Genomic DNA, 25,276 nt, shown 5'->3' on the forward strand with positions numbered 1-25,276 from the left:
TTTGATAGAACACAGTACGACTTATTCTGTATTTTTCAGTACATAATCTGACAATGATTGAAGACAGGGAGGGATACGGGTGGTAGGAATCTGAACAAATAATGCGCTGTTCACATTGATGCCAATCTCGGCTCCCAAAACTAAAACAGTGCTTTCTTCTCACTCCTTTGTGGCCTCTCTGCATCTCTTAATTCTAGTGTGTGATAAAATGACGTATTTACATAAAAAGTGATTTACGGTCCTTTTATCTCACAGCTCATCTATCACCAACGATACCTCAGCCCTTTTTTGGATGTGAGATCCTCTTCAAGTATTTGGAAGGCACTGATGTTTAATTCAATGGAGCATGAAATAGGTGAATTTCTAATTAATTTCTTTTCATGTGAACCATGACTAAAACAAAAGTGATCAACACTCGTGTCAGAGGAAGTAAGAATAACCCCCAACTAATCTAGTAGCTTGTTCTGGGTAAAAGTGCCAGTCTGCATTTTACTGGAGCTTGTTCTGGGTAAAAGTGCCATGCTGCATTTTACTGGCGCTTGTTCTGGGTAAACATGCCATGCAGTGCCAGGCTGCACTTTACTGACCATAGCAGCTTACCTTGGGTAAAAGTGCCATGCAGTGCCAGGCTGCAGTTTACTGAACCTAGCAGCTTATACTGGGTTAATGTGGCACATAGAGCCAGGCTGCATTTTACCATGACTATAATATTATCCTGGGTAAACCAGTCACACAGGGGCCAGGACATATCTGCATGACCCTTGCGCCTTCTTAATACAGATCGTATAAATTTTAGCGATCAGGAACCCAGTAGACAGAAAAGGCACATTCTTAAACCAAGTGTAAAAATGCTTTGGGTAAACATAAAACTAGCAAAAGTATGAAAGTTTGTAAGGAAACTAATGTTTGAGCTTTTAAAGTCTGGGTGGGCCAAATAGTTCTAATCTGTTAACAACTTATGTGTAATGTTTCACACAGAGCGTGTAGTCAGTTTGCCTGTGGATTTAACCAATTTGTTAACAGAAGCACACAGCACTAGGCATGGCACCCAGAAGAACACGGGGCCTGTTTACAGCCACATGGGGGATTAAATTAACCAACCGCCAGCCTCTGGTAATTCTCGACCACTAGACCAACTACATTGCCCCCATATGACTGCACAGACCTGTCAGAGTGACGCATACACCTGGCGCAAGCACTATCATTACAACACTAACTGCTTCCAATTAGCCAGCGGCTCCCTTCCTTCTCTAAACACACCCGCACAGGTCCAGAAGAATAACTGAATCCAAATTATTCTGACATAGTCAAAGCAGCATTACTGATCAGGTTAATGTGGAGAATTGTTCCTGCACTGGCAACTGTTACAGTGTATAATCAAGGAAATAAAAAGTTCACTAATCTAATATTGGAGGAGTCGATTATGTGGCCAACAGAAGGACATAAAACAAGCAGTGTACAATTAATTAAATCTGTATATGTATAACTGCTGAAAGCAGGCAGGCGCTGTGTTGATAACTTGAGTTTCTTAAACACTAACCACTTTTTGCAACATGCTATTGGTTCCTGTCAGGCGTAGGTGGCCAAAGTACTAACACATGTCTTGGTTAGGGATCTTAGAATTCTTGAATGCAGTACACATCACAAATCGGCACAAACATTGAACAGAATACTTACAGTCAAGTATGTTGGCAGCACACCATACACAAAGTGGGGGGGGGGGAGGGAGAAACTATACCATAAAAGCTGTGCTGACACAAAATGTTTTGTTTTTCCAAATTAAATGTAGGTTGAGAACCTCAGCAGGACATAACACGGAATACTATGAAAGAAGTACTTCTACATATAAGACTGTGTAGTACAAGGCGCGTGCGGAATTTCCCCTCTTTATACATAGGGACAGAGAGAACAATCAATCAATGCTGCCAAGTAGACTATAGAAGCGTGGTCAGTAACCTTAAGGCGCCATCTGCTGGAACATAACTACAATACACCATATAGACATGCAAGGATGAAAAATTCAGTTAATCAGAAATTTTGTTATAAAAATAAAAATAAATTTGCCAAAGCAAATTGCACCCATGTTTTGGTTTGGTTTGTCTGAATGTTGTTTGCATATTAGAAATTAGAATAACTGCTTAAATTTTTAACATCTAATTTCCCAGTGAGTGAGGGGGTTAAAAAGGAAGAGGAGAGTAAAAGAGCAGTTAATTCCTTCCCATCATCCTCCGGTGGTTTAAATGAACAAATATAAGTCTATGGGGCTCCGCATGCTGATAATATAATAAAGGGGGGGGCCTGACACATGGCGGGGCTTGAAATAAAGCTGGGCAGAGTGACAGTGCCCCTCCCCTCATCATGCCTACACATGGCTTGCATTGATTACTATAAACCTTAAATACCGCTTCACATATGATATAATTGCCCAGATTCTGGAGAGATGCACTCCGCAATAATTTTGATAATTGGAAAAGGAATGCCATATTTTAAGCAGCCAGTAGGTTACTGAATAGTATTGTAATACAGATTAATAAACAGAGCGCACATAAAAATACATTTTACAAGTCTACTTAAAATCACCTCTCTCTGCAAAATGCATGTTTCGTGTGTGCCCCCATTTTTATTTTGTATTTGCTGAATAGTAGCGTGTCAGCCTTCTATTCTACAGCTATACGATGTCACTTCCCAAGCAGATGTTAAATGCAGCAAAGGCTCTGGTTCCTGCATTTTGGATTCAAAAGGTAGAGCCCAACTCTTAAGCAACTATGTATCAGGATGGTTTGGAGGCCATGACTTCAGCAATAAAATGACAAATCTGAAGCATTTTTGCTCCACACTGCTGGATTGTATGCACAGCTGGTTTTCCACTCTATCAGCTTGGGAGATACTTAGCCAAACTGATTATCATGGGAGCAGGTCCCAATCATCCACCTTTTTCCCAAACTCACTCCTCCCTTTATCCTTTCTATTTACAATTATTTTTCTCTATCCTTTCTTCCCCCCCCCCCCCTTTGATGTATCCTCTTGCTTAGCAGTAACTTAACATATCCCGAACCTAACTGTGGGCTTTAGAAATCATACCTGACAAGGGCAGTCTGGAACAAGATTCTTACATTACTTGGTCAGGACATCCCACACTACGTGGGTTTGATATATATTGCTTAGAAAAGCATTACTGTAATTGAGAATACGTTTATGTTACATTTTCTCTTTAATTTCCTAAGTCTGGCCTTAAGCCTTTTGATACATTGATGGAATTGAATTGTTCTTTGACTCACTCTTTAGTATTCATATACCATTTATAATATAAATAAAGATGGGGGGGGGGGGGGAGCTACACGTGGCAAGAAAGAGTATGGAGGTAAAAATGGAAAAAGACGCTGGGGATGGAACAACATTAGGGTCGGGTGGAAAGTAGAGTTGTCAGCAAGTGATCAGTAGAGCTCAGAATAATCTTCTAATGAAATCACAGGGCGGGGAAAGGATTGAAGGTGGTTCCACACACTTTCCTTCCTTTTATGAACAATCCAAATGAACTAAGATTGTGCTCTGAACATCTTTTAATTGCCTTCATTAGCTGGAGCAGAAGCATTTACTGCAGACATCTTATAAATTACATCTCCATAAGCAAAGCATAATAAAACAGTCAATGAGACGCTGCGCTTAAAATTACTTTTATATTGTGACTTTTTGTTGGTAGGCACAGTTAATGTTTGGCCATCATATGGCTGAAGAACAAATAGGATGAATCCTCATAGCAGTATGAAACAATAACTAAAACATTAGGCCCCGCTACCAAAACGTAGGGAGGAGAAGAAAAAAAAAAAAATGTGGGGGGTGGGGGAACAGTCACAAACACAGATATAAAATCTGAACACTAGCAATGAAATAGTTAGCATGAGACTTGCTGCACCATTAACAAGGTTGTCTGTACACAACTCCAGGATCAACCCAGCCTGCATCTCATCCCAGGAGATCTGTCACCGGCTGTATAAACACCAGTTTTCCGTCAGAGAGTTCAGTGAATACGAAGCTTGTACCAGACGCTACTCACTACACTTTCTGCATTTCCAGCAGAGGTTCTGCAGTTCGCATCATGCAACAGACCACAGAATTACACTGGGTGAAACCATCCGGGTAAGTCTTAGATAGTAGCAGGGTTTAGGTAACAGTAGTATGGATTGATTTCCTTCATTCTTGTAAAATTTAAAACAGGCATTTGCACTTAATATGACTAGAAAAAAACAAAACACCCAGGTTCTATTTTGTAAGATTGTTTCAACTATGAAATGGTTCACACAACTATAAAGTATTTCAATGAATATTTACAAGTTGTCCTTACTAAGAAACCCAGAAAATGTAAAGTCTAAATGCGCCTCTCAATACATAAAACGCTCTCAAAACCTATTTATATTCATTGAGGACTGCGTATGAAAATAAAATGTTCCAAAGTCAGACAGCAAAAAAAAAAAAACCCCACCACAAAGCAACAGAACATTTTATAAACACAATTAAATTAGCAATATTGACATGCTGACAGTTTAGGAAATTACACAGTGTTTCAAAAGACAAGAGGAAGTTGTTCATCTCTGCAATAACTACATTCAAATTAGAGGACTACAGAAAACAAACACAGGAAATAAAAGGTGCTCTGGAAAATGGCTTACGTCTGTAGTGAAATATAAATATCTTAAATACTGATAGATATATACACAGAGATATATAGATATATAGATATCACACACACAATTTAAAAATGAAAACCCACAAGACATCTTTAAAATCTGTAAATCAGTAACCTTGGATGTACAGCCAGTTCACATTTCCTTCACAGAACGTCCAATGCAAAAATCTCTAGACTAGGACAAAATATACAGGCATGCAAAAAAAAAAAAAAAAAAAAAAGAGCTGCTGGTAAGCCCACACAGCTTCAAGTTCTAGTCCAGCTAGAAAATACACCCTAAGAACAGGCTGTAAAATGATCTCACAACATCTTGGAGTCAAATGGGGAACTATGAAGTCTTGAAATGTAAAATGCAATCATCCCAATGTGAGCGAATTCCAAAATATCATGCAATAAATTAAACTCCTAATATATTTTATCAGAGACAGGGCCCTTCAGCATTTCTACACGTGTCCAGAGTACGCAAACAGGCTTACCCAGATTGACAGTTTAGCACCTAAACTACTGACACCTTTAATCTATAAGAATTAAGCAAAAATAATGCAGATGTGGAAAATATTATGGACTGTGGCATGTACTCAAACAACCGTAAGGCTATGCTCAGCCAGTAATAATTGACAATGGAAGCTGACATTTTATCAATACAACGCTATATGTAAGTTACAGATAAGTGGAGTGCTTTCTTCAAAACATTGCTTTAAGGGGTTACTCAAAACAAAAAACAATGTTTTATTAAAACACTGTACTTGGTCAGAGCATAACCCCTTCTTATCCTCTCCTTCCCCCTCCCCCCCATAACTAATTTACCCCTATACCCAATAGTCCTCCTCTGATGCCACGCCCCTTTTGCCTGCATATTCTGTGTATGCCAATGCCGGACATTCAATATACAAAAAACTGAGATTTTCTATGTGCAGTGTTTCAAACGGAAATGCTGCACATACAGACTCTAGGCACCATGACCACTTCCTATCACGGACATGGTGTTTGGAGTATCCCTTTAATTACGCCTTTCAACCTTCAGAAACCAATTGTACATTTTACTGAACTAACTTACTGAGAGGCTGAGTACCTCAAGCAAATGTTTCATATCAAGACATCTTGAAAATGAATTTGAGTGAAACAACTATGCATTTTATATACACACACTGAACATGACAATTATACACAAACTGCAACAACAAAAACAAATTGTTTCGTAAAACCCTGAGATTTCAGTCTCTTTAGACAGAGAAATGAAGCATATCTAAAATTTCAGCTCATATTCCCAAGTTCATTTTAGATCAGAGCAGAGTGTGAGGAAACCCGACAACAGAAGGGAAAAAGATGTAGAAATTAAAATGTAAAGGGGAACTAGGGGCCAAAAGACTTTCTTGTACCGGGGCCCCTCTCTATTTTAGTTTCACCACTGCTCAGGTGCTTCCTAGTTGTACAGCGCTGAATGCTCCCCATAGAGATCCATTGATTCAATGCATATCTATAAGGACATGCTGATTGGTGCAGCGCATACACAATAGCCTTCCAATTCCTTCCCTATGATCTCGCCAAGGAGGCGTAGTCAGCTGCTGTATTCCTGGCACTATAGTGTTCATTTAACTTGGGCATGCGAGCATGAAAATTAAGGTGCAGGTGTTTAGGTATGTTGGAGGAGCTGTATAGTCTATTAAATAATGTCTACATTCTCTACCATTACAAGAAAAATTCAGATTTTCAAAACATTTTTATTTAATATTCTTGCACATTTGCTTGGACACAGTGCACATGCTCCAAACCTCAAACAAAGTAGTAGTTACTTTCTGCTGTCAAACAGCATATTATGACAACACAATTTTAAATCTTCACTTTGTGATAAGTTGTTTATACAGCCTGCAATAGAATTTTTTCCATATGGGTGTAACATTCGGCATTTGAATTTTGGCATTATGTAATATCTTTAACCTTATTTCTATATATACTATTAGAAATAGTAATTTAATAGAGATGCTAAAAAAAAAAAGCCAAGATGGAAACTTAAATTAGAATAAAATAACATATATACACCTTGGACAGCAATTTCACACATTCCGTACATCTTGATAGCTGCAGCTTTTTAACATTTTGCATCAATGTTGGTCAAATATAGATGCTTAACATTAAAGGAACACTCCAGGCACCAGAACAACCTCATCTAAATGGCTTCTTTGCAAGCCAGTTTAGTGAGTGGGGAGTCACGGATTGGCTGAGAGCGTTAGCTGACCGTTCTTAATTAATCAGCGGTGGTCCTGCCCAGCAGCACTCTCAGTTTGGGAGCGGTTTAACTCTGAGGTGAGAGTGCCTCCAGGCACCAAAACAACTACATTTACATGAAGTTGTTTTGGGGCCTCGAGGGTCCTTTAACTAAACGTTTATACATATATAGAACACAATAAGCATGTGTTCAGATTAAAGGTAAATGCACATGGAAAGAAGTGCATTCAAAGTAGGACTCTGCAATTGTGATAGAGCAACCAAGGTCAAACTGTGTTCAATCGCATAACAGCCAACATAAGATAAGTTCTCATTCAACAAAAGATGGGAGCTACCACCTGCCTGTCTCTAGCCTAAGCAAAAAAGCTTGGCTATTATGTTGTTGTGTGATATTAATGCAAACAAATCAGACAGAAAATATATCACTAACCTGAATAAAATGAAGCCAAGGGACTCCACAGCTGCCCTTCTGACATCATCATTCACATCACTAACCTGGGGGAGACAAAGCAGGAAAAAACAGTAGGCAATTTCCCCACGTTGACTCATTCCTTTTACACAACATTTTCAACTGGCATGTAAACATTTTTATATACAAAAAAAATGTCAAAGTGAATATATATTTTACACACACAAAGAAAGTGGAGGCACAGATACTCACAGCCACGTGCAGTAGGCGCCTGATGGCCTTGTTGTTACCAGAACCACAATATGCCATAGCTACAGTGTACATGCCAGAACGGCGCAGGATTGGATCCTGGTGAAAAGCAAAAAAACAAACAAAAAACAATAACAATGTTTATGGTAAAACATTTAAGTTCCCGCAACATTTAAATTTAATGATGTGACATGTAGAGCATTATAAGTTCTGTATGTGCAGGTCATGCTTGTGCTATACAGCTAGCTCTATTCATAATAACCCTGCTGAGATTATAAATTAAGTGTAGCGCTCCCGGACATTGCCTCATGGGTCAGAATCAAATTAGAAAGCCAGTTATGTCTGCTGCTGAGAGGCAAAACAGACACATTCTGTAAATTCTACTGGAATAAGTAGAAATGGAGGACAAGAACAGACGCCAATACAGAGTAGAAACATATGTATTTATAATACATTTTTAATAACCTAGTGCATTCATTTTTTCCCTCCGCAAAGGGAAAATTATTTATGAAACATACAAGTGGATCATTTTCGCCATTCACAAACAGTATGTGTTTGAACACATAACAGCCTTAACGGTCTCCCTGCATTACTCATGGGAGCAAGATAATGCACTTAATATCAATTAAATACACAAGGCATTGACCAGAATTGAAGAAACATGGTAATATTTAATTAAGAGACTAAAATGACATTAGCCATAATCATGGACAGTTCTCAACTCTTTGGGGGAGCTTTATCATGTCAAGAGTGTTAATTTAGAGTAAATTACTAAATAAGGAGTAATAAACAAAATAAAAAAAATAGAATGTCTTAGTATTTAGCACCTTCCATGTAAGATAGCACCTGATTTTTTGTACATGTATAAAATTCCGTTTTTTTGGGGCACAAAGCAATAGTTTCTGCCACCTCAATGTTTATACTCCTACCTTATCCCTGCAGAGACTTTCAATCAACGCATCTGCCTCTTCCATGCGACCATACATGACCAGAGCAATGCCCACTGCCAAACCTCGCAGAATCTTTTCATGCTGTGTTTCCTGAGCGTATCCCACCATGTCTTCAATGGCTTGTGCATTCTTAGAGCCAAGCATTACTAAGCCAAGAGCCAAACCAGCAGCCTCACCTAAGACATAAAATAGTTTGCGATCAAAGCACATGTCGATTTATTTCCTTCACCATGTAAGGAATGTTTCAAATTAGAAACCCACTTATTAAATAGGCAGCATCTCAAACGGACAAAACAGACAAGTAACCATATGAAAAAACTACATCCTCCTCACCAGTGACTGCGTCATCCTGATAGAGATTTGTTTTCAAAAGGTCATAAACATCCTGGCGTGCGGTGCCCATGGCAGCTAAACCAAGTCCTAAGCAACCACCATGACGCACAATCTGGAGAGAGAGACATAATTTGGGGCAGGGTGGTAATTATTAGTCATAAAAACGGGTATCGTACCTACAGCAGTACTAACAGTCAAAGCTATTAAAGATTATTATTGCAAGGATATTTTCAGATGTTGCAAAGAGGATTCATTTAAAATTCCATAGCACATGATGGTTAACATTTCCCACGTTTCAGAAAGAAAGCAAATATATGCATAGGTAAATAGAAATACTTAAATACTTTTCTTTTTTTTTACATTAGAGTGTTCTCTTGACTTCTCAGATTTATGCCCCCCATTCCAGCACCTCCCCTCCCCCCCCATTCCCACTTTTAATACCATGTTGTGCCAGTCTGGCAGCAGCCACTGAACCTTTCCTGGCTAAAAACATCCTTTTAACGATGCCAGGATTTTTTTCTGTTTACAATAATGTGCATTATTACTAATAAAATTCTCACATCATTGCTAGCATTTTTCAGCTGGTTGAGCAAGTAGTCTATGATGTCGCCACCATGGTTAGCATGAATCAGCCCCAAAGCATAGAGGCCTCCCCCTTCTTGGTATGCTGAGCCCGGTGATGTGTCCTTAGGAAGGTAAGTTGCCATGAGCTGGAGTGCCTCCTTCTCATGTCCCTGGAAAGAAAACAATCAAATAAGTACAAGTCACACAAGATACTTACTGATAACTCAGGTGATATAGAAATAAAAGTGAACACATTGCACAAGACATACTGAATATCAATAGTTGTCCATTCTACTCGATCGACCCTGTCAAATATGAGGGCGTGTGTGTGTATATACATACACACACACACATATATATATATATATGCATATATACACACATACACCATTCTAAATACATAGATATTAACCCCTTAAGGACCAAACGAAAACCTAGAATTTGAACTACATGTCTGTTCAACCCCAATTTTTATTTTTTTTTTAATTCTTTATTTTTGCAGTGCATATCGAAAATAACATACAAGCATGAGGTACCCCGACGGCAATCCTAAAGCCAGTTTGCAACACATACAACAATGGGGTAGACCAGTATGCATGCACAATTTACATTTTTTGGTCTCTTATAATAGGTTATGTCACAACAAGATAGTTTGATGACGTAGAGAACATTCTAAAATTTTGCCATTGTGGAGAAACAGGGCTAAAAATTAAAAGTAACGGCTAAAATCATAAGTGGCATAAGTGAGCGGGTCGACATTCAGTATTGATGCGACCTTACAGTGTAGCATGGATTGTTCTGATAGCCCTATTGCAATTTCAGGATCTTAAGTCAGGGCCTCCGTAGAGTGTTTTACATGGAACTTCTCTGCTTGTAGGCGCTATAGTTAAAGGTGTGAGTGTAGTGTAGTAACATTTAACATGCGGTAACAGTACAGGAGCATATTGCATAATAAGTGGACACAGTTGGAAAGATGTGCTCATTAAACTCAATCAGAACAATTAGATTAGTTAATATTATCAACGGAAGCTTCAGGTGCCTGTCTTAGAGTTAGTGGAAGTGCATCAACATATAGGCGCGTAACTTATAGGTTTAGCTAATACTCGGTGGGGAATCAGTGTTGCAGTTGGGGCTATGGTTTTGCAGTCCAGGAAACACATTGGGTTTGTGGCAAGTATGACTCCCCCTAGCCATCTGGCTAGTTGTAGTGCGATACCTTAGGTTATAAGAGAAGGGTAAAGTAAAAAATGGGGAAGGGTGCCCCCGGGGGTTTGGAGGGATTCGTAGGATAGGGCCCTCCGTGAAGATCCCTGGGTAGGTTCTCTTCTGAGCCCCAGGGTGTTCAACCCTAATTTGCCTCTTTCATAACACTTATATATAATTTATTTCAGGAGAAAAAGAAAACTTCACATCAAATATTCATTTTTTTTGACTATGACTAAAGATTTTTACGTTTTGACTAAATAGTTTGAAAAATTAAGATAAGTTATTTTCCAAGTTACGCATGGAATTTTAGCTGTAAGTGTCAACATAGAGTTAGCTTTTACTGCAATATAACACTTGATTGTGTTCAGGGATGTCTCAAGAGTACACTAGTGCCCCCCCATATACAGGTTTTATGGGGTTTTGGAAAATTATAAGGACAAATCTAGAGCTTGCCCATTTCAGTTTTTTCACATTGAAATTTGCAAGATTGGTTTGCTGTGCTTTTGTTGCCATTGAGGCTATACGGTATGGTATACCATTTGCAAAACTAGACAACCCTGGGTACTCAAAATGGGGTATGTCCAGTCTGTTTTAGTAGCCACTTCGTCAGAAACCATGGCCAAAGTAATCATTGATTTGTTGTTTTTGCATTTTTCACACAAAAACTTCACTTTCAGTGTTGCTTATTTTTTTTCCCCTACTACCAGCCGATTTAGTATCAGGAAAGTTTGCCAGGCGGCCAGTGATAGGTCAAGAGCATCATCTGAAGCTCTCATTCTATGACTAGCTACTCACCGAGAGAAATAGTACATACAATTTTCTCAATGGGCTGTCGGCCTATTACAAGCCACCCAGAAAACCTTTCCGATACAGCAGACAGGAGGAAGAAAGAAAGGAGGCAGACAGCACAGGCAACCAACTTTGTGGTTAAATTGTTTAGTCCCTGATGGTAAGATGAAACGCAGCCACTCTTATCCCCATAACAACTTAATTGAGCTAATGTTATAGAGTGGGATTGTTCCTTTAAACAAAATGGTTATGCAGCTCACCTTGTGAATAACTCCTAAGCTTGCTGTTGCTGTAAACTTTGCCCAGTTTGTGGCCCTAGCCAACCACTCCAAATTATCTCTGTGAAAAAAAGAGAGTCACATATGGGTTTTAGAATAAGGAAAAAAAAAAAACAATACAAATGAACCACTAAAAATACTTTAATACATAAAATTAAAAAAAAATTAGACTTAAAAAAAAAAAAAAACATCCCCCACACAGACAACAATCCAGGATAAATATATGGGGGTTAGTTTCTACCATGCACCTTTTCCATGATTTCACAATCATGTGTTAATTTCCTAAAACAGACATTTTCTAAGATGGCTGAAAATGGCAGCTTCACCTCTGCTCCTGTGACAAGAAACTTAAAACACCCAAGGACTTGTTAAATGAATGCCCTATCTCTATTTCAGAGCCTCTGTGTGCAGATATGTGCACTATATAGGGCACTTCTTTGACACCTGCTTACATGGAAGTAAATTGCAACAATTATGGGAGCAACGGAGACTGGTTTGTGCCTGGAATAATACAGCAGCTGTACTTTATTGGAAACCTTTTGAAAAACACTAAAATCAGAGGTTGCAAAACAGGTGCCCAAACAGGTAAACTATGGGTCACTTGACACTACATATTTGGAGCTGAATACAACAGATTCGGTTTCCTTGCCTGGAGCATTGTTTTCTAACATGTTCCCTCTAGAGCAGAAGTGACCAAAAAAAGAACTGCAACTCCCATGATTATTTGCATACCGTTAGAATGACAAAGCATCATAGAAGCCGTAGTTTTAAAACATCTGGGGGATCTACCTTTTGGGCACACCTGACCTAGCGTATATAAAATCCTAATGTTAACCGAAATCTCACATCCTATATTTCATTGTTAACTTAGAGTGTGGTCTAAGTCTAATAATGTATAGATCCTTATAAAGATTGCCATTATATATCAACAGTTTCAATTTACAGAAGTATAATTTCTCAAAATGTATGAATAAGGATCAATATAAATTAAACTAAGGCAGAGGTAACAAACTCACCTTAGAAACTGGTCACTTGTGGTGCCACAGTGCATGAAAGAATTTGCTATAACTGTAGCTGTATGACAAACTGAATTCCTTACTGCATCCTATAAGGGACAAGACAAAAGGCTACTATGATGTGGTGACATAAATAACAATAACATTTTAGATTACAGATTCATTGACCTTAATTAATCCGGAAGACTAAAATACAAATTTACCCATACTAGAAGGACTTTGTAACGTGAGTGAAAATTATGTCTGCTTTAATTGACATTTTACACAGTACTTGAGTTACGAATTACTAGGGAAACATAAGTAACCCAGGTCAGAAGGCATTTTATAATCAACAACGCTTACCTTAGTGTTCTTAAGAATCATCAAGTCTGTATTGTTATTCCGTATCAAAAACTGTAAATGCAATTCTATGGCCATCTCCCCACTGAGAATTTTTATCATCTTGGAGATTTGATCTTTAGGCTCTGGGTTCTGAAAAGAAGAAAATAAAATTATATAAATGATCTGAAGAATTCTTGACACTATTCCTGCAAGTGACATGGCACAGTTTCATGCCATATGCAAGTTTGGACATTTACATATCTCGAGAAAAAAGTAAAGCAACAAATAATTCTTTAGAACACTGGGAAACACAAAGATATCCTTCCAGGCAAGTTGCTAGAAAGAATACATAGACTGACAAAACACCATATGTTCTCATTCAAGGGACATAAAGGCATTTCGGAATCATGGTTAGGAACATAGGAATGCAAGCCACAATTGATAGCTACTCCAAAGCATCTATGCAGCCAGACAGTGAAAAGTATTTTAGGATTTTTTCCTCTTTCTTCTCGTAACACATTAGCTCACACACATTTAAGTCTATAATGTTTCCCTCTGACTTTTACCCTTCCCATTCTCCTCTCCTTTGGCTGTGTTACTTTGCAGTGTGGTCAGTCTGTGCCATTTTATACCGCTTTTTATCCTACAATCATGATCAAGCATCAAAATTGCCAGAAGAGTGTGACTATATTTCTACTAACGCATTATCAAATGCAATTAATGTGGCAACTTAAAGGACCAGATTGGGCACCATAACAACATAACTGAAATAAAGTTCTTATGGTGTCACTCTGGTACTGGCTTACCTTTAAAAAGTTTTATTTTGCACTGAAGTAGCAGTAAACATTTCATTTATTTTTTAAAAAGTAAAAAAAATAAAATAAAGTGAAATTGGTGTATGAACACAAAGAATGCACATACAAACATTTCTCAACAGAGTCACAGTGGGATCTATCAGAAAGTGTGAGATGTACTGATAATGTAAAGAGATTGTAAAACAAACATGATTAAGAATTTCCAAGAAATTTGACAGTAAACCTTTGAGACTGTTACACTCACCACTTCAGATTTGCTAACTACTGGACTCCCAGACTTGTCCTCAGATTCCATCTCTTCACTGCAAAGCAAGTATGGAAAAAAAAAAAAAAGCAAATTATTACAATGCAAAAACCTTCTGTTCTTAAAAGACAACTATAGACACCCAGACCACTTCGGCTTAATTAAATGGTCTGGGTGCCAGGTCCCCCTAGTTTTAACCCTGCAGCTGAAAACATAGCAGTTTCAGAGAAACTGCTATGTTTACATTGAGACTTAATCCTGCCTCTAGTGGCTGTCTCCCTGACAGCCACTAGAGCCGCTTCAGCGATCCTCAAGGCGAAAATCGCATTGAACTCACACTGGACGTCCATAGGAAAGCATTGAGTAATGCTTTTCTATGGGCGGTTTGAATGCGCGCGCCACTCTGGCCGTGCATGCGCTCATTCGGAGCTGACGTCGGCAGGGGGATGAGCAGGGGCGTATTAGCCGCGAGGCAAACAAGGCATTTGCCTTGGGTGGCATTTTCCAGGGTGCGGCAAAAAAAGCCGCCCCCAAATGCCCAAGGCAAATGTCTTGTTAGCCTTGCGGCTAACAGACATGCTGGGCTTCTGGCGAGGGAGCACTTCCTTTGAACGGTCTCTGTTCAGCTCCCTCGCGCGCCGCAGAGTGAGGCTGGGAGACGGAATATGACGTCATATTCCGGCTCCGCCTCCCAGCCTCACTGTGCGGCGCGCGAGGGAGCTGAGCAGACAGCTCAGAGGAAGTGCTCCCTCGCCAGCCGCCCACCAGCGCCGCCCGACCTGCAACCAGCCCAGCAGCCACTGGACCACCAGGGAGGAAGAGACACCTCCCCCCCAGCATTCCTAGGGCAGCACAAAACCAGGATACACCACTGGGGATGAGAGGTCACCAGCGCCAAGTGAGCCCGGAGCTGGGTTAAGGTAAGTGGCTGAAGGGGTTTTTAACCCCTTCAGCCCAGCGGGAGCGGGGCTCTGAGGGAAGGTGTGAGCTAGTTTATTTTCCTGCCACTATAGTGGTCCTTTAACATACAGATGCTAACAAAATAAAAAATAGATTCCCAATCAATGGAGTACTATGTAAAAAATGAAACCTTTTTTTAAAGGAACACTCCAAGTACCAAAATCTCTACAGCCCACTGTAGTCTGGCAAACCATTTTAGCATAGTTTGACTGTTACCTGGGCACCTGCACTGCACCTGGTCTTCTCATAACTGGAGAAGCAGAATATAGATTTGTTCAATGCAAGTGCCCACTGAACTAAATGTTATTGTAAATGCATGTTCCTTTAACAATAAGGAAATGGGCTATTTAATCTACATTGATATATAGACTCTTCAAATAGAGAATTCAAAATCAATGCTCTTCATTTTTTTTTTCTAAGTGGATGCAAGGAAATCTAATGAATTTGTTTTAGTTGTTAAAGTATCAGACATGCATTGTCCTCAGTAGGATAAACTTTGAAATCCAAACAATGTTTGCACACCATAGTGTTTTAAAAAGTAGTTTAATATTTACTTTCAATTTAGAGGAGTCCACCCATTCTATATTGACCTCTTTTCTAATGGAGGTACTCTAAGTGGCAAAACCATTCACACTCCTTAAGTAGGTTACATGTACTATCACACACACAATTTATATTGTATGTCTTTAAGCAAGAAAAAAAACTACATGCAGATAAGGTTAATTGACATGATCCCAAACTGTTAACAAGTGTATTGAATGTTTATTGATAAAACGCAATTCTAGGGCAATGTTCACAAGGGAAAACTAACAATGTAATTTTGCAAAGTTGACCACTTTTATAAAACTTTTCTTTAAAGTTCCACTTGATACATAATCCCCATTTACATAATGTGTTCAAAACAGAGCAGCTACAACAAAGTGAAGGAAATGCCTTCTTCTTACCATTCCCATTAATTTTATATGGCCAGTAAAGTGAAACAGGGCTTCAATAATAAATTATTAGTAATAGTGCTATTATGTGACGTAGATAAGTCTCTCATTTACTTAGGCCAGAACAGCCAAATTAAAACCCAGCTACTTTGATCTTAAATTTGAAATTTACTTTGAATTCTTACTTTAATGAATAACTTTGTTAGTGGAATAATTTGCTCATTATACGACCCTACCTGTCTTTTGAGGCTGCTGGCACGGTTCCTGTGTTAGTAGAACCTGGAATGGATGGAATTGGAGCTCCAACAGTGCGTAGGTTCTGTATGACGGAGGACAGAAATTGCTGGCTTGCACTCTCATACAGGTCAAAGCAAATTTGATAAGCCATGAGTAGGTTATCTTCTTTCACCAATTTCTCGAGAATATCACTCACAGCTTGGGGGTCATCCAAGAATATCAAGCACTAAATAAAGAAATTACAAAGAAAATTAGAGTAAAACCATCAAACAAATCATAGTCAAGTATCTAAATTGCCAGAAGAATGTAATTTACAAAATATAGAAGACAAGCTGTTAGGGCGGAGGGTTGCACTATATTTTTTTCTTCTTCTCAAACACAGAAAGACAATAAATTAGGTTATTGTACATAAAAAAAGCCTCTTTTGTTACAGATCTAATTTAACAACCCACTATGTATAACTAACCTACAGGGATTCAGGAGAACAAAGCCATCTTCAGTTACAGCCATTAACATAGTAAATCTCATGTGTGTAATCACATTACTCAATGACTACATAAAAAGGAGAAGCATGTGGATGTAATACTTTGGATTACCTGGCAGACATTGATGAAGTCTGGTTTTTCCAAGTTCATATAGATTTTAACCAACACTCTAAGGACTCGATTCCTGAACTGCTTGTTCTGCATTAAGGACATGCAGACCTTCAGACTGTAGGCCAACATGCCAGGGACATCATTCTGTAACAAAAACAAAATAGTAATGCATCCACACAGTGTAATACTGGTTTATTCTAGGTTTCTATCAGTAAACGAGGAGACTATATTTAAAAGAAGAAAAACCACAACAAGAGGACAGTCTTAAATTAGAGGGGCAAAGGTTTAAAAATAATATCAGGAAGTATTACTTTACCGAGAGGGTAGTGGATGCATTGAATAGCCTTCCAGCTGAAGTGGTCGGGGTTAACATAGTAAAGGAGTTGAAGCATGCGTGGGATAGGCAAAAGGCTATCCTAGATATAAGATAAGCCCAGGGACTAATGCAAGCATTTAGAAAATCATCCGTCACATTCTCTGTTACACAGTTAGCAATGAGTGAAAACTTAGGTCTCACCGATTCCAATACAGTTTTCTGGAAAATATCCAGGCGCCGTGTCTCAAGTGCAATACCGATGGCTTGTTTGTATTTGTGATCATCTAAACAGCGTTGGAACATCTTGTTCACAATCCCTTCTAGGCGCTCATCCACTGGCTTCTTCTCACCTTCAGGAAGTTCTGCATTCTCTACACATTGCTTGGTGTAATGGTCAATACACTTGGCTGTAAATAGGAAATATTGTGACTTGTACAATAACTGGAATGGAGGTAAATATAATCTACCAATCTATTTATTTTAAACAATAAAAAAAAAAAGTCAAATTTAGCTCAAAAGGGACTAAACAGATGAAAATGGAATACAGTACGTAGTGCTACTTAAATGAAAAATTCAACAGGGTCTCTGAGTGATACAATCACACACAAAACAATTATGAAAAAGTTGTAACAACTGCTTAAAGGAGCACCCAGGTTACAGTTTACTGACATTTTGTAATGCAATGTGGGCATGGGCGAGCATTGCAAGAGGGGGTGGCAGTTAAAGGGACACTAGTCATCAGAACAACTACAGCTTATTGAATTTGTTCTGGTGAGTAGAATCATTACCTTCAGGCTTTTTGCTGTAAACACGGTCTTTTCAGAGAAAATGCAGTGTTTACATTACAGCCTAGTGATAACTTCACTGGCCACTCCTCAGATAGCTGTTAGAGATCCTACCTGGGTCATGGCTACCTAAAATGCATCCAAACATTCAGTGTCTCCGCCCTCTGCATTCAGATACTGAACTTTCCTCAATTCAATTAATCTCTTTGAGGAGATGCTGATTAGTCAGAGCTGTGTTTGAATTGTGCCGGCTCTGCCCCTGATCTGCCTCCTTGTCAGTCTCAGCCAATCCTATGGGGAAGCACTGTGATTGGATCAGGCCACCAATTCTGATGATGTCAGCAGACAACTTGCTATTCTGAGGCAAACAGCATGCAGAGCTACAGCTTCAGGCTTGAATACAAGTAAGATTTTGCTATATCTAGGGAGGCATGATAGGCTAGATGGTGGTTTTAACACTATAAGGTCAGGAATACCTGTTTGTGTTCCTTTAACTATTCTACTTGGTAACACAAAAGTAAATACAAGGTTCTGCTTACAGACTGTTCTGAAGACTGGCAGAAAAAAATACATAAATAAACATATCATTCTACTTACCTATAATGGTCTCCACATATTCAGAGTTGTCATTAACATTAAACAGATCTCCAGCACCCAGAGCATAGTTCAGCGACTCTTCAAATGCCCCCAGATGGTAAAACACCTTGGAAGCCACAAGTGCCGCAAACTGTCTGCTCCTGAAACTCTCATCTTCATAGAGCACTTCACTGAAAACCAAATTGTTATTAATCCATCAGCTTCCACTAATACACACATTTGAAATGACACAAACACCTTCTGACCGATCTGACATTATGGGTTTTCTATATTAACCTAATTAAAGTGGTAAACAGGTTGTGTGTATTCATGATGAATAGTGAATTTGGGCAATCAATGCATAGGTGGAGTATATTCGAAGCATGGTCTTATCACTAGTGGGGTATCTGCACTTGGACCCATTCTCTAATATTTTTATTAGTGATATTGCAGAAGGTCTTGATGGTAAGGTGTGTCTTTTTGCTGATGATACTAAGATATGTAACAGGGTTGATGTTCCAGGAGGGATAAGCCAAATAGCAAATTATTTAGGTAAACTAGAAAAATGGTCAGAGTTGTGGCAACTGACATTTTATGTAGATAAGTGCAAGATAATGCATCTTGGACATAAAAAGAATACAGAATATTTGATACCCTACTAACCTCAACATCTGAGGAAAGGGATTTAGGAATAATTATTTCAGATTACTTAAAGGTAGGCAGACAATATAGCAGCAGGAAATGCTTGGTTGTAAATGGAGAGGTATTGGCAGTAGAAAAAGGAAACTGCTCATGCCATTGTACAGAACACTGGTGAAACCTCACTTGGAGTATTGTACGCAGTACTGGAGACCGTATCTCCAGATGGATATTGATACTTTAGATAGAGTTCAGAGAAGGGCTACTAAACTGGTTCATGGATTGCAGGATAAAACTTACCAGGAAAGGTTAAAGGATCTTATAATGTATAGCTTGGAGGAAAGACGAGACGGGGGGATATGATAGAAACATTTAAATACATAAAGGGAATCAACACAGTAAAGGAGGAGACTATATTTAAAAGAAGAAAAACTACCACAAAAAAGAGGTAAATTAGAGGGGCAAAGGTTTAAAAATAATATTAGGAAGTATTACTTTACTATATCCTAACTATAAGATAAGGCCAGGGACTAATGAAAGTATTTAGAAAATTAGGCAGACAAGATGGGCCGAATGGTTCTTATCTGCCGTCACATTCTATGTTTCTATGAGAAACTATGCACACAGGATTTTTTTTTTTTTTTTTAAATAATAGAAAAATGTTACAGATAAAAGACAAGAAAAAAAACAAAACACTTCTCTCTGGGAAGGAAGTGTTTACAGCAAAAAGCCTTAATGGACAGACTATAGACACCACAACAACTGCATTAAGCTGTAGTTCTGGCGACTACAGTGTCCCTTTAAATTTGAAATTCACAGCAAATCACATTTTAGTGAACAACCATGTGAATGTTAGCATATGAGAGAAACATTAGCAGTTGTGTCACTGAGATTAATTGCACCAACAAAAAGGTCTGTGTTTTTTTACATTTGTGCAAATACGGTATCTTAGTATTAAGATGTTCCAAACTCGTAGAATTCATATCAGCACAAGCATTTTCCTACAAGCACAGAAAAAAAAAGTAAAAAAAAAAAAAAAATCACCCTCTCCCCATAACACCCTAACATACAAAAAAGGCTTACATTTTATCCACCGATTCAGAAATCTCTGCCCAGAAATCATTGACTACAGCATTCAGTTTGTGCAGTGCAAATTCCTGTAAGAAATGTAAGTGAAGAGTAAATAGTTTGTAAAGTATAGGTTAGAATCTATCTCAAGACAAACAGGAATGATTCTAAGATCTATGGCCTAACAGCACAAACAATAATAGCTTCTATGGAAATAAATCAGATTTCTAAGATGTTTTTAATACTCTTAACTTCACATAAATCCAAGTACTTGGATGTTAAATAACTCTAAAGTATCCACAGATTCAAATTAATACTTTAAGTCACAATTATTTATTAAAAAGAGATTTACAGTTGAGACGCTAATATATATTATGTATACATACCTTAAGCTGAGGCTCATCTTCATCCAGAAGGGAAAGGATTCCAGCTATGAAAATACATGGGAAAACATTTAACTTTAAGTTATGACATAATGTAAAATCATAAAGCAAGGAAATGAAAACCAAGTAAAAAGTTAACACTCGCGTTCAATTACCTAGCAAAAGTATACAGTCAGTACTATAAATCAAATCTAACTGATCTAAACACCACAACAAAATATGTATGTTTTTTTAATTCTGTCTTTATTTTGTTTTATACAGAATATAATTCACAGCTGCAAAACAATAAGGACACAAGAAGAAACAAACAATGGTCAGAAACAATACCCTACAGAAAGATGAAATGTAGAAATAAGTAGTAAAAATTACAATGTCATTGGAGTAGTGTCATCAATTGCTATATAAGGAGTAGGGTAAATATCCAGAAGGAATAATGAATCATTAAAGCTTCAATTGTAAAGAAAAAGGAGTAATCATGCTTGCATGCCAAAACACCTATCTCCCTTAGCTGAATTGACAAACAAAAAAAGTCTGCATATCTACATACATACTAACACTGTGAGCTAAGCCCGAAAAGGGCAAGATGCCCCAAGCAAAATGGGGAAAACCACATCTGCTACCATGAAATGTCAATGGCTCCCAAGCATTAGAGGATATAATAGGTTAGTTATGGAGCCATGGGTCACACATTTTATGGCAGTTTTTGGATTTGCCATGGATGAAGGCCGTGAATTTGTCCCTCTCCGCCACCTCTCCCATTTAAGAAACAGTTAGCTAGAATAGGTGTGCTAGGTATATCCTACAATTTTGAATCAATGCATCTCTCTATGGGGAACATTCAGTGTCTCGATGTAAAGCATGGAGTCTATTTCAGAAAATCTTACAGTTGCCTGCTCTGTTCCCAGTCAAGCCAGGAGAGAGGTTTTCAGGGAAAAGACTCTCCTGAATGAGGGCAACATTCGCTCCCTATGAGCCAGTGGGAGCATTAATTTGTTTTCTCATAGGAACTCCCAAAAGTTGACAGCCACTACCTCTTTTCTTATGGAACTATTTTGGGCACCAGCCACGTGTGCGGTCGGTCAAGACTTTACCCCAGTGGCGATTTGTCAATACTACATGGATCTGAGTGCTATTTGGACAACTTGGGCGCTCAGATCAAGGCTATCCTGGGATAGAAGACTTAACATAGAAACATAGAATGTGACGGCAGACAAGAACCATTCGGCCCACCCTCATGTGTTAATAGGTCCCCCCCCACGCTCATGGCCCCCCTCCCCCGAGGTCTAGGGGGAGGAAGGGGTCTGGGCTTACCTTTCTCCGGCACTGGGGACACTCAACCCTCTTCCGACAAATGTGCATGCGCGGCGCGGTTTCTCTGAAACTGCTATGTTTACAGCTGCAGAGTTAACCCTAGATGGACCTGGCACCCAGACCACTTCATTGAGCTGAAGTGGTCTGGGTGCCTATAGTGGTCCTTTAAGAATTGTATTGTTGTTGTTGAAAATGAAACTTCATTAGTTTAACCCCTTAAGGACCAAACTTCTGGAATAAAAGGGAATCATGACGTGTCACACACGTCATGTGTCCTTAAGGGGTTAAAAAAAAAATGGCTCCTATATTTCAAGCAAAATGGTCAAGCCTAATGTAATGTGATATTAAAATTATAACATTTGGTAATACCAGCTATTTGATACAACCAAACTGTATTTAATGACATTTTTCCAACATTAAAACAAAAGGTATTTTGGTTTTAGCATATGGAGTGTTCCTTTAACTCTCTAAATTAATTTTAGCACCCCAATACATTGGGGAGGGTGGGGGGAAAAAAAAAAAAAATCAAAAAAAAAAAATCGATAACTACTTTTATCATCAGTGACTAGTCCACTCTACTTTCTGCCACTGGAGACTGTCAGTGAAGAGTCTGTCTCCCAGCTTGTCCGCTTGAAACTGTCACGCATGGTAATTGGCGCAAATATTGCAATTGCTATAGAAGCTCTCCCTTCCACTTGAATAATCATTGAACTGGAGTGAATCAGGAAGCCCTCCTGGCTGTCAGCTTGGCTTCCAGCTGGGCATTTCTTAGTAATTTTATAATAGTGTAGATTTATCTTTAGTACTTTTATGAATTGGGACAAGGGGGTCATGCAGCCAACCCCTAAAGTTAAAGTGCTTTTGGGAGACTGGTGTGTGCCAACAAAATAGTCTCCCAATGTTTTCCGATTGATGATCTCATCCATGGAGGTGGGGCCCAGTTGCGGCATCACCAGCAGGGCATGGGAAAAGAAGTGAGTAAAAACACCTTTACCATGTAATTAGAGGGGGCAGGTCACCTTAACATACACACACTAATTTAAATCCACCCAGCCTCCCTACCTTTGGGAGAAGATCAGCTTTCCCTGGGGTCATTCTCCCTACTCTGCTCCCTAGAGATGCGGGATAGGACTGATGTCATAAGCCGTCTCCCGGCATCACGGGATGTCGCACAAGGAATATTACAGCTTACTCACTGCCAATGCCACACTCAGACAGCCGCCTGCCTACCTCAGCTCTCCATGAGCCGACTGCCCACCTGCCTCAGCCCTGCATGAACCAACTGCCCACCTCTAATCAGAGGGAGCCAGTCACCTTAGGGGTTGAACGGGTTCAAAAATCCTAGGTACCATGACAAATTTCCTGGTAGCCATGGTGACCTGGGATGTGCCGAATCCTGCATCCCAATTACCCATTGTTTTTGATTGTCAGCCCACTACAGTTGTAGTTTCATTCATTAGTAAAAGTGAAACTACTACTGTAATACCACACTTGCAATTCATAAATGTATTTTGCTCAAAAAGTTATACAGGTCTGTGATTTTACACAACTCAGTTTATCTGGTACTGCGCAAAAAATATGCATTTACATATCTTACAATAATTCTCTAAATTGGGTTTCCTCCGGGACCATCTATAGCCCTTAATACTCTACTGTTGCGTATCCGCGAGACTACAACAGTGACGTTGGTTCCTGGTGCTGAAGCAGCAGGAGCAGAAGAGGACAAGCCGGAAGAAAATGTCAGCAAATCCTATTGACCGGTTGGGGTAAGTTAAACTCATCTCTCCCTTCCCCTGGCCACCAGAACCAGGAGTGGCAAGGTCACCGACATGGGTCTTTGCAAATCTGAAAATTCAGAAGCTGGATGCTTCTGGAGGCAACTCTGGGGTTAAACCATTGGAGAATAGTTTAACCCTTTGAGCTAAGAGTGCCTCAGGGTGCCTTCTGGCACCATAACTTCTTTATTTAGATCAAGTTGTTTTTTTTCTCTTTGGACTGTTCAAAAGATGAATGCTTCAAAGCTGTGTGACTCAAAAAAGTTACCAAAGTACTCTGTATTAGACTTAACAGGTTGTGTTGTGAATAGTTGAGTTCCATTTGCTTAGTTTTTTTTTTTAATACAGCAGTATGCAGCAAATTATGTGTATTTATAAGGGGCATTTTTATGTATGTATTTATAAATATATAGCTATATTTTAATAAACTTTTTTTTTACGTCACATTCCAAATTGTTTAAAAATAAATAAATAAAATGACATCTATTCAAATGTGTTAATGATCAAGTAATTTAAACGAATTAAATGCTTTAAAAATCGATCTGAAACACGTACAATATAAAAGCCTCTATAAATCGACAAAGGCTACTACACCCTTACTCCTAAATACGTTCGTATAATTTCCAAAGTGAGCTGTTTACAACATGTATTTTGCTGGTTGTGCAAACTGTCCCAATCAGTACAGCCTCTCAGTAAACAGACACTGGATACTGCAGCTACATCACACGGCTGTTAATATGGCCCCCGGAATGACAAGGCACAATAAAGGGAATCCCAAGCATGGTGTGCTGTTACAGCGTGCCCCCATAGTTTGCTATATTATAATATATGATATAGATAGACAGACTGCTGGGAGGATAGCACAGTGCCGAGCTGGCAGTGAGGGCCTGGGCCGGCCGGTGACTCAGCATGGCCCCGCATTACCCTCTCCCTCTCTCCCCCTGTATCAGCGCATGTTCCCCCCGGGGGCCCCGGTATAGGAAGCCCAGCTCTCTCCCAGGGCCTGTACTCGCGGCCCCGCCTGTTTCCATGGTAGCGGCTCCCCCCCGGTAGCTCCCCAGCCCGGGACACACGGCAGCACCGACCATGACTGGGCGGAATACATAGCGCTATACCGGCCCTGCCGCCCTGACAGCCCTCCCGCCGCGCCCGGGGTATCTCACCCGCTGACGTGATCATGGTGAGTTTCAGAGTCCCCTTTCCGTTGTTTCAGCGAGAACCCCCGGTACAATGCTCCCGGCAAGATCCACTATTACTCTGCTGCATCCGGCGCGCTATGCACGTCACACCGACAGACCGGAAGTGTCGCTCGCCATGGAGATACGGGAAGGCAGCGCCGGCAGCCATTTTGGAATTGGGCAAAAGCTGCACGTGTACCAGCTGTAGCTGTAACTGCATTATTATTACAGCGCCGCTTCAAACATTGTTTTATAAGTAGCAGTATATTATTTATTATAGTATTATGCACCGTCTGCATGAGTATTAAAGGGACAATGTGGGCTGGAGAAAACTCCCATTCTTAGTGCTTTGTGTACAGGGTGGCCCATAAGTCCCTACCCATCCCTATATCTTCTGTATCCAGTGTGTCTGTGTGCTGGATGGGGAGGGGCTTAT

At 39.4% G+C, this 25,276-nt stretch overlaps 1 protein-coding gene across 1 annotated transcript in view; it reads right to left on the minus strand.

The window, feature by feature from the left end:
* Positions 1-24,945, minus strand: part of PSMD1 (proteasome 26S subunit, non-ATPase 1) — a 60,102-nt gene extending 35,157 nt beyond the window's left edge. Inside the window, exons 1-16 of the mRNA XM_063442857.1 lie at positions 24,826-24,945; positions 20,580-20,623; positions 20,209-20,282; positions 18,508-18,677; positions 17,327-17,532; positions 16,810-16,953; positions 16,213-16,439; positions 14,085-14,142; positions 13,047-13,175; positions 12,705-12,793; positions 11,671-11,749; positions 9,412-9,585; positions 8,852-8,963; positions 8,498-8,694; positions 7,572-7,667; positions 7,341-7,405 (exon numbers count right to left, since the gene is read on the minus strand). Coding sequence (XP_063298927.1) covers positions 7,341-7,405; positions 7,572-7,667; positions 8,498-8,694; positions 8,852-8,963; positions 9,412-9,585; positions 11,671-11,749; positions 12,705-12,793; positions 13,047-13,175; positions 14,085-14,142; positions 16,213-16,439; positions 16,810-16,953; positions 17,327-17,532; positions 18,508-18,677; positions 20,209-20,282; positions 20,580-20,623; positions 24,826-24,841 — 1,880 coding nt within the window. The 5' untranslated portion in view covers positions 24,842-24,945. The remainder of the gene's footprint in view (positions 1-7,340; positions 7,406-7,571; positions 7,668-8,497; positions 8,695-8,851; positions 8,964-9,411; positions 9,586-11,670; positions 11,750-12,704; positions 12,794-13,046; positions 13,176-14,084; positions 14,143-16,212; positions 16,440-16,809; positions 16,954-17,326; positions 17,533-18,507; positions 18,678-20,208; positions 20,283-20,579; positions 20,624-24,825) is intronic.
* Between the last annotated feature and the right edge of the window lie 331 nt (positions 24,946-25,276).

This window comes from Pelobates fuscus, chromosome 2 (genome assembly GCF_036172605.1).
Source record: "Pelobates fuscus isolate aPelFus1 chromosome 2, aPelFus1.pri, whole genome shotgun sequence".
NCBI lineage: Eukaryota > Metazoa > Chordata > Amphibia > Anura > Pelobatidae > Pelobates > Pelobates fuscus.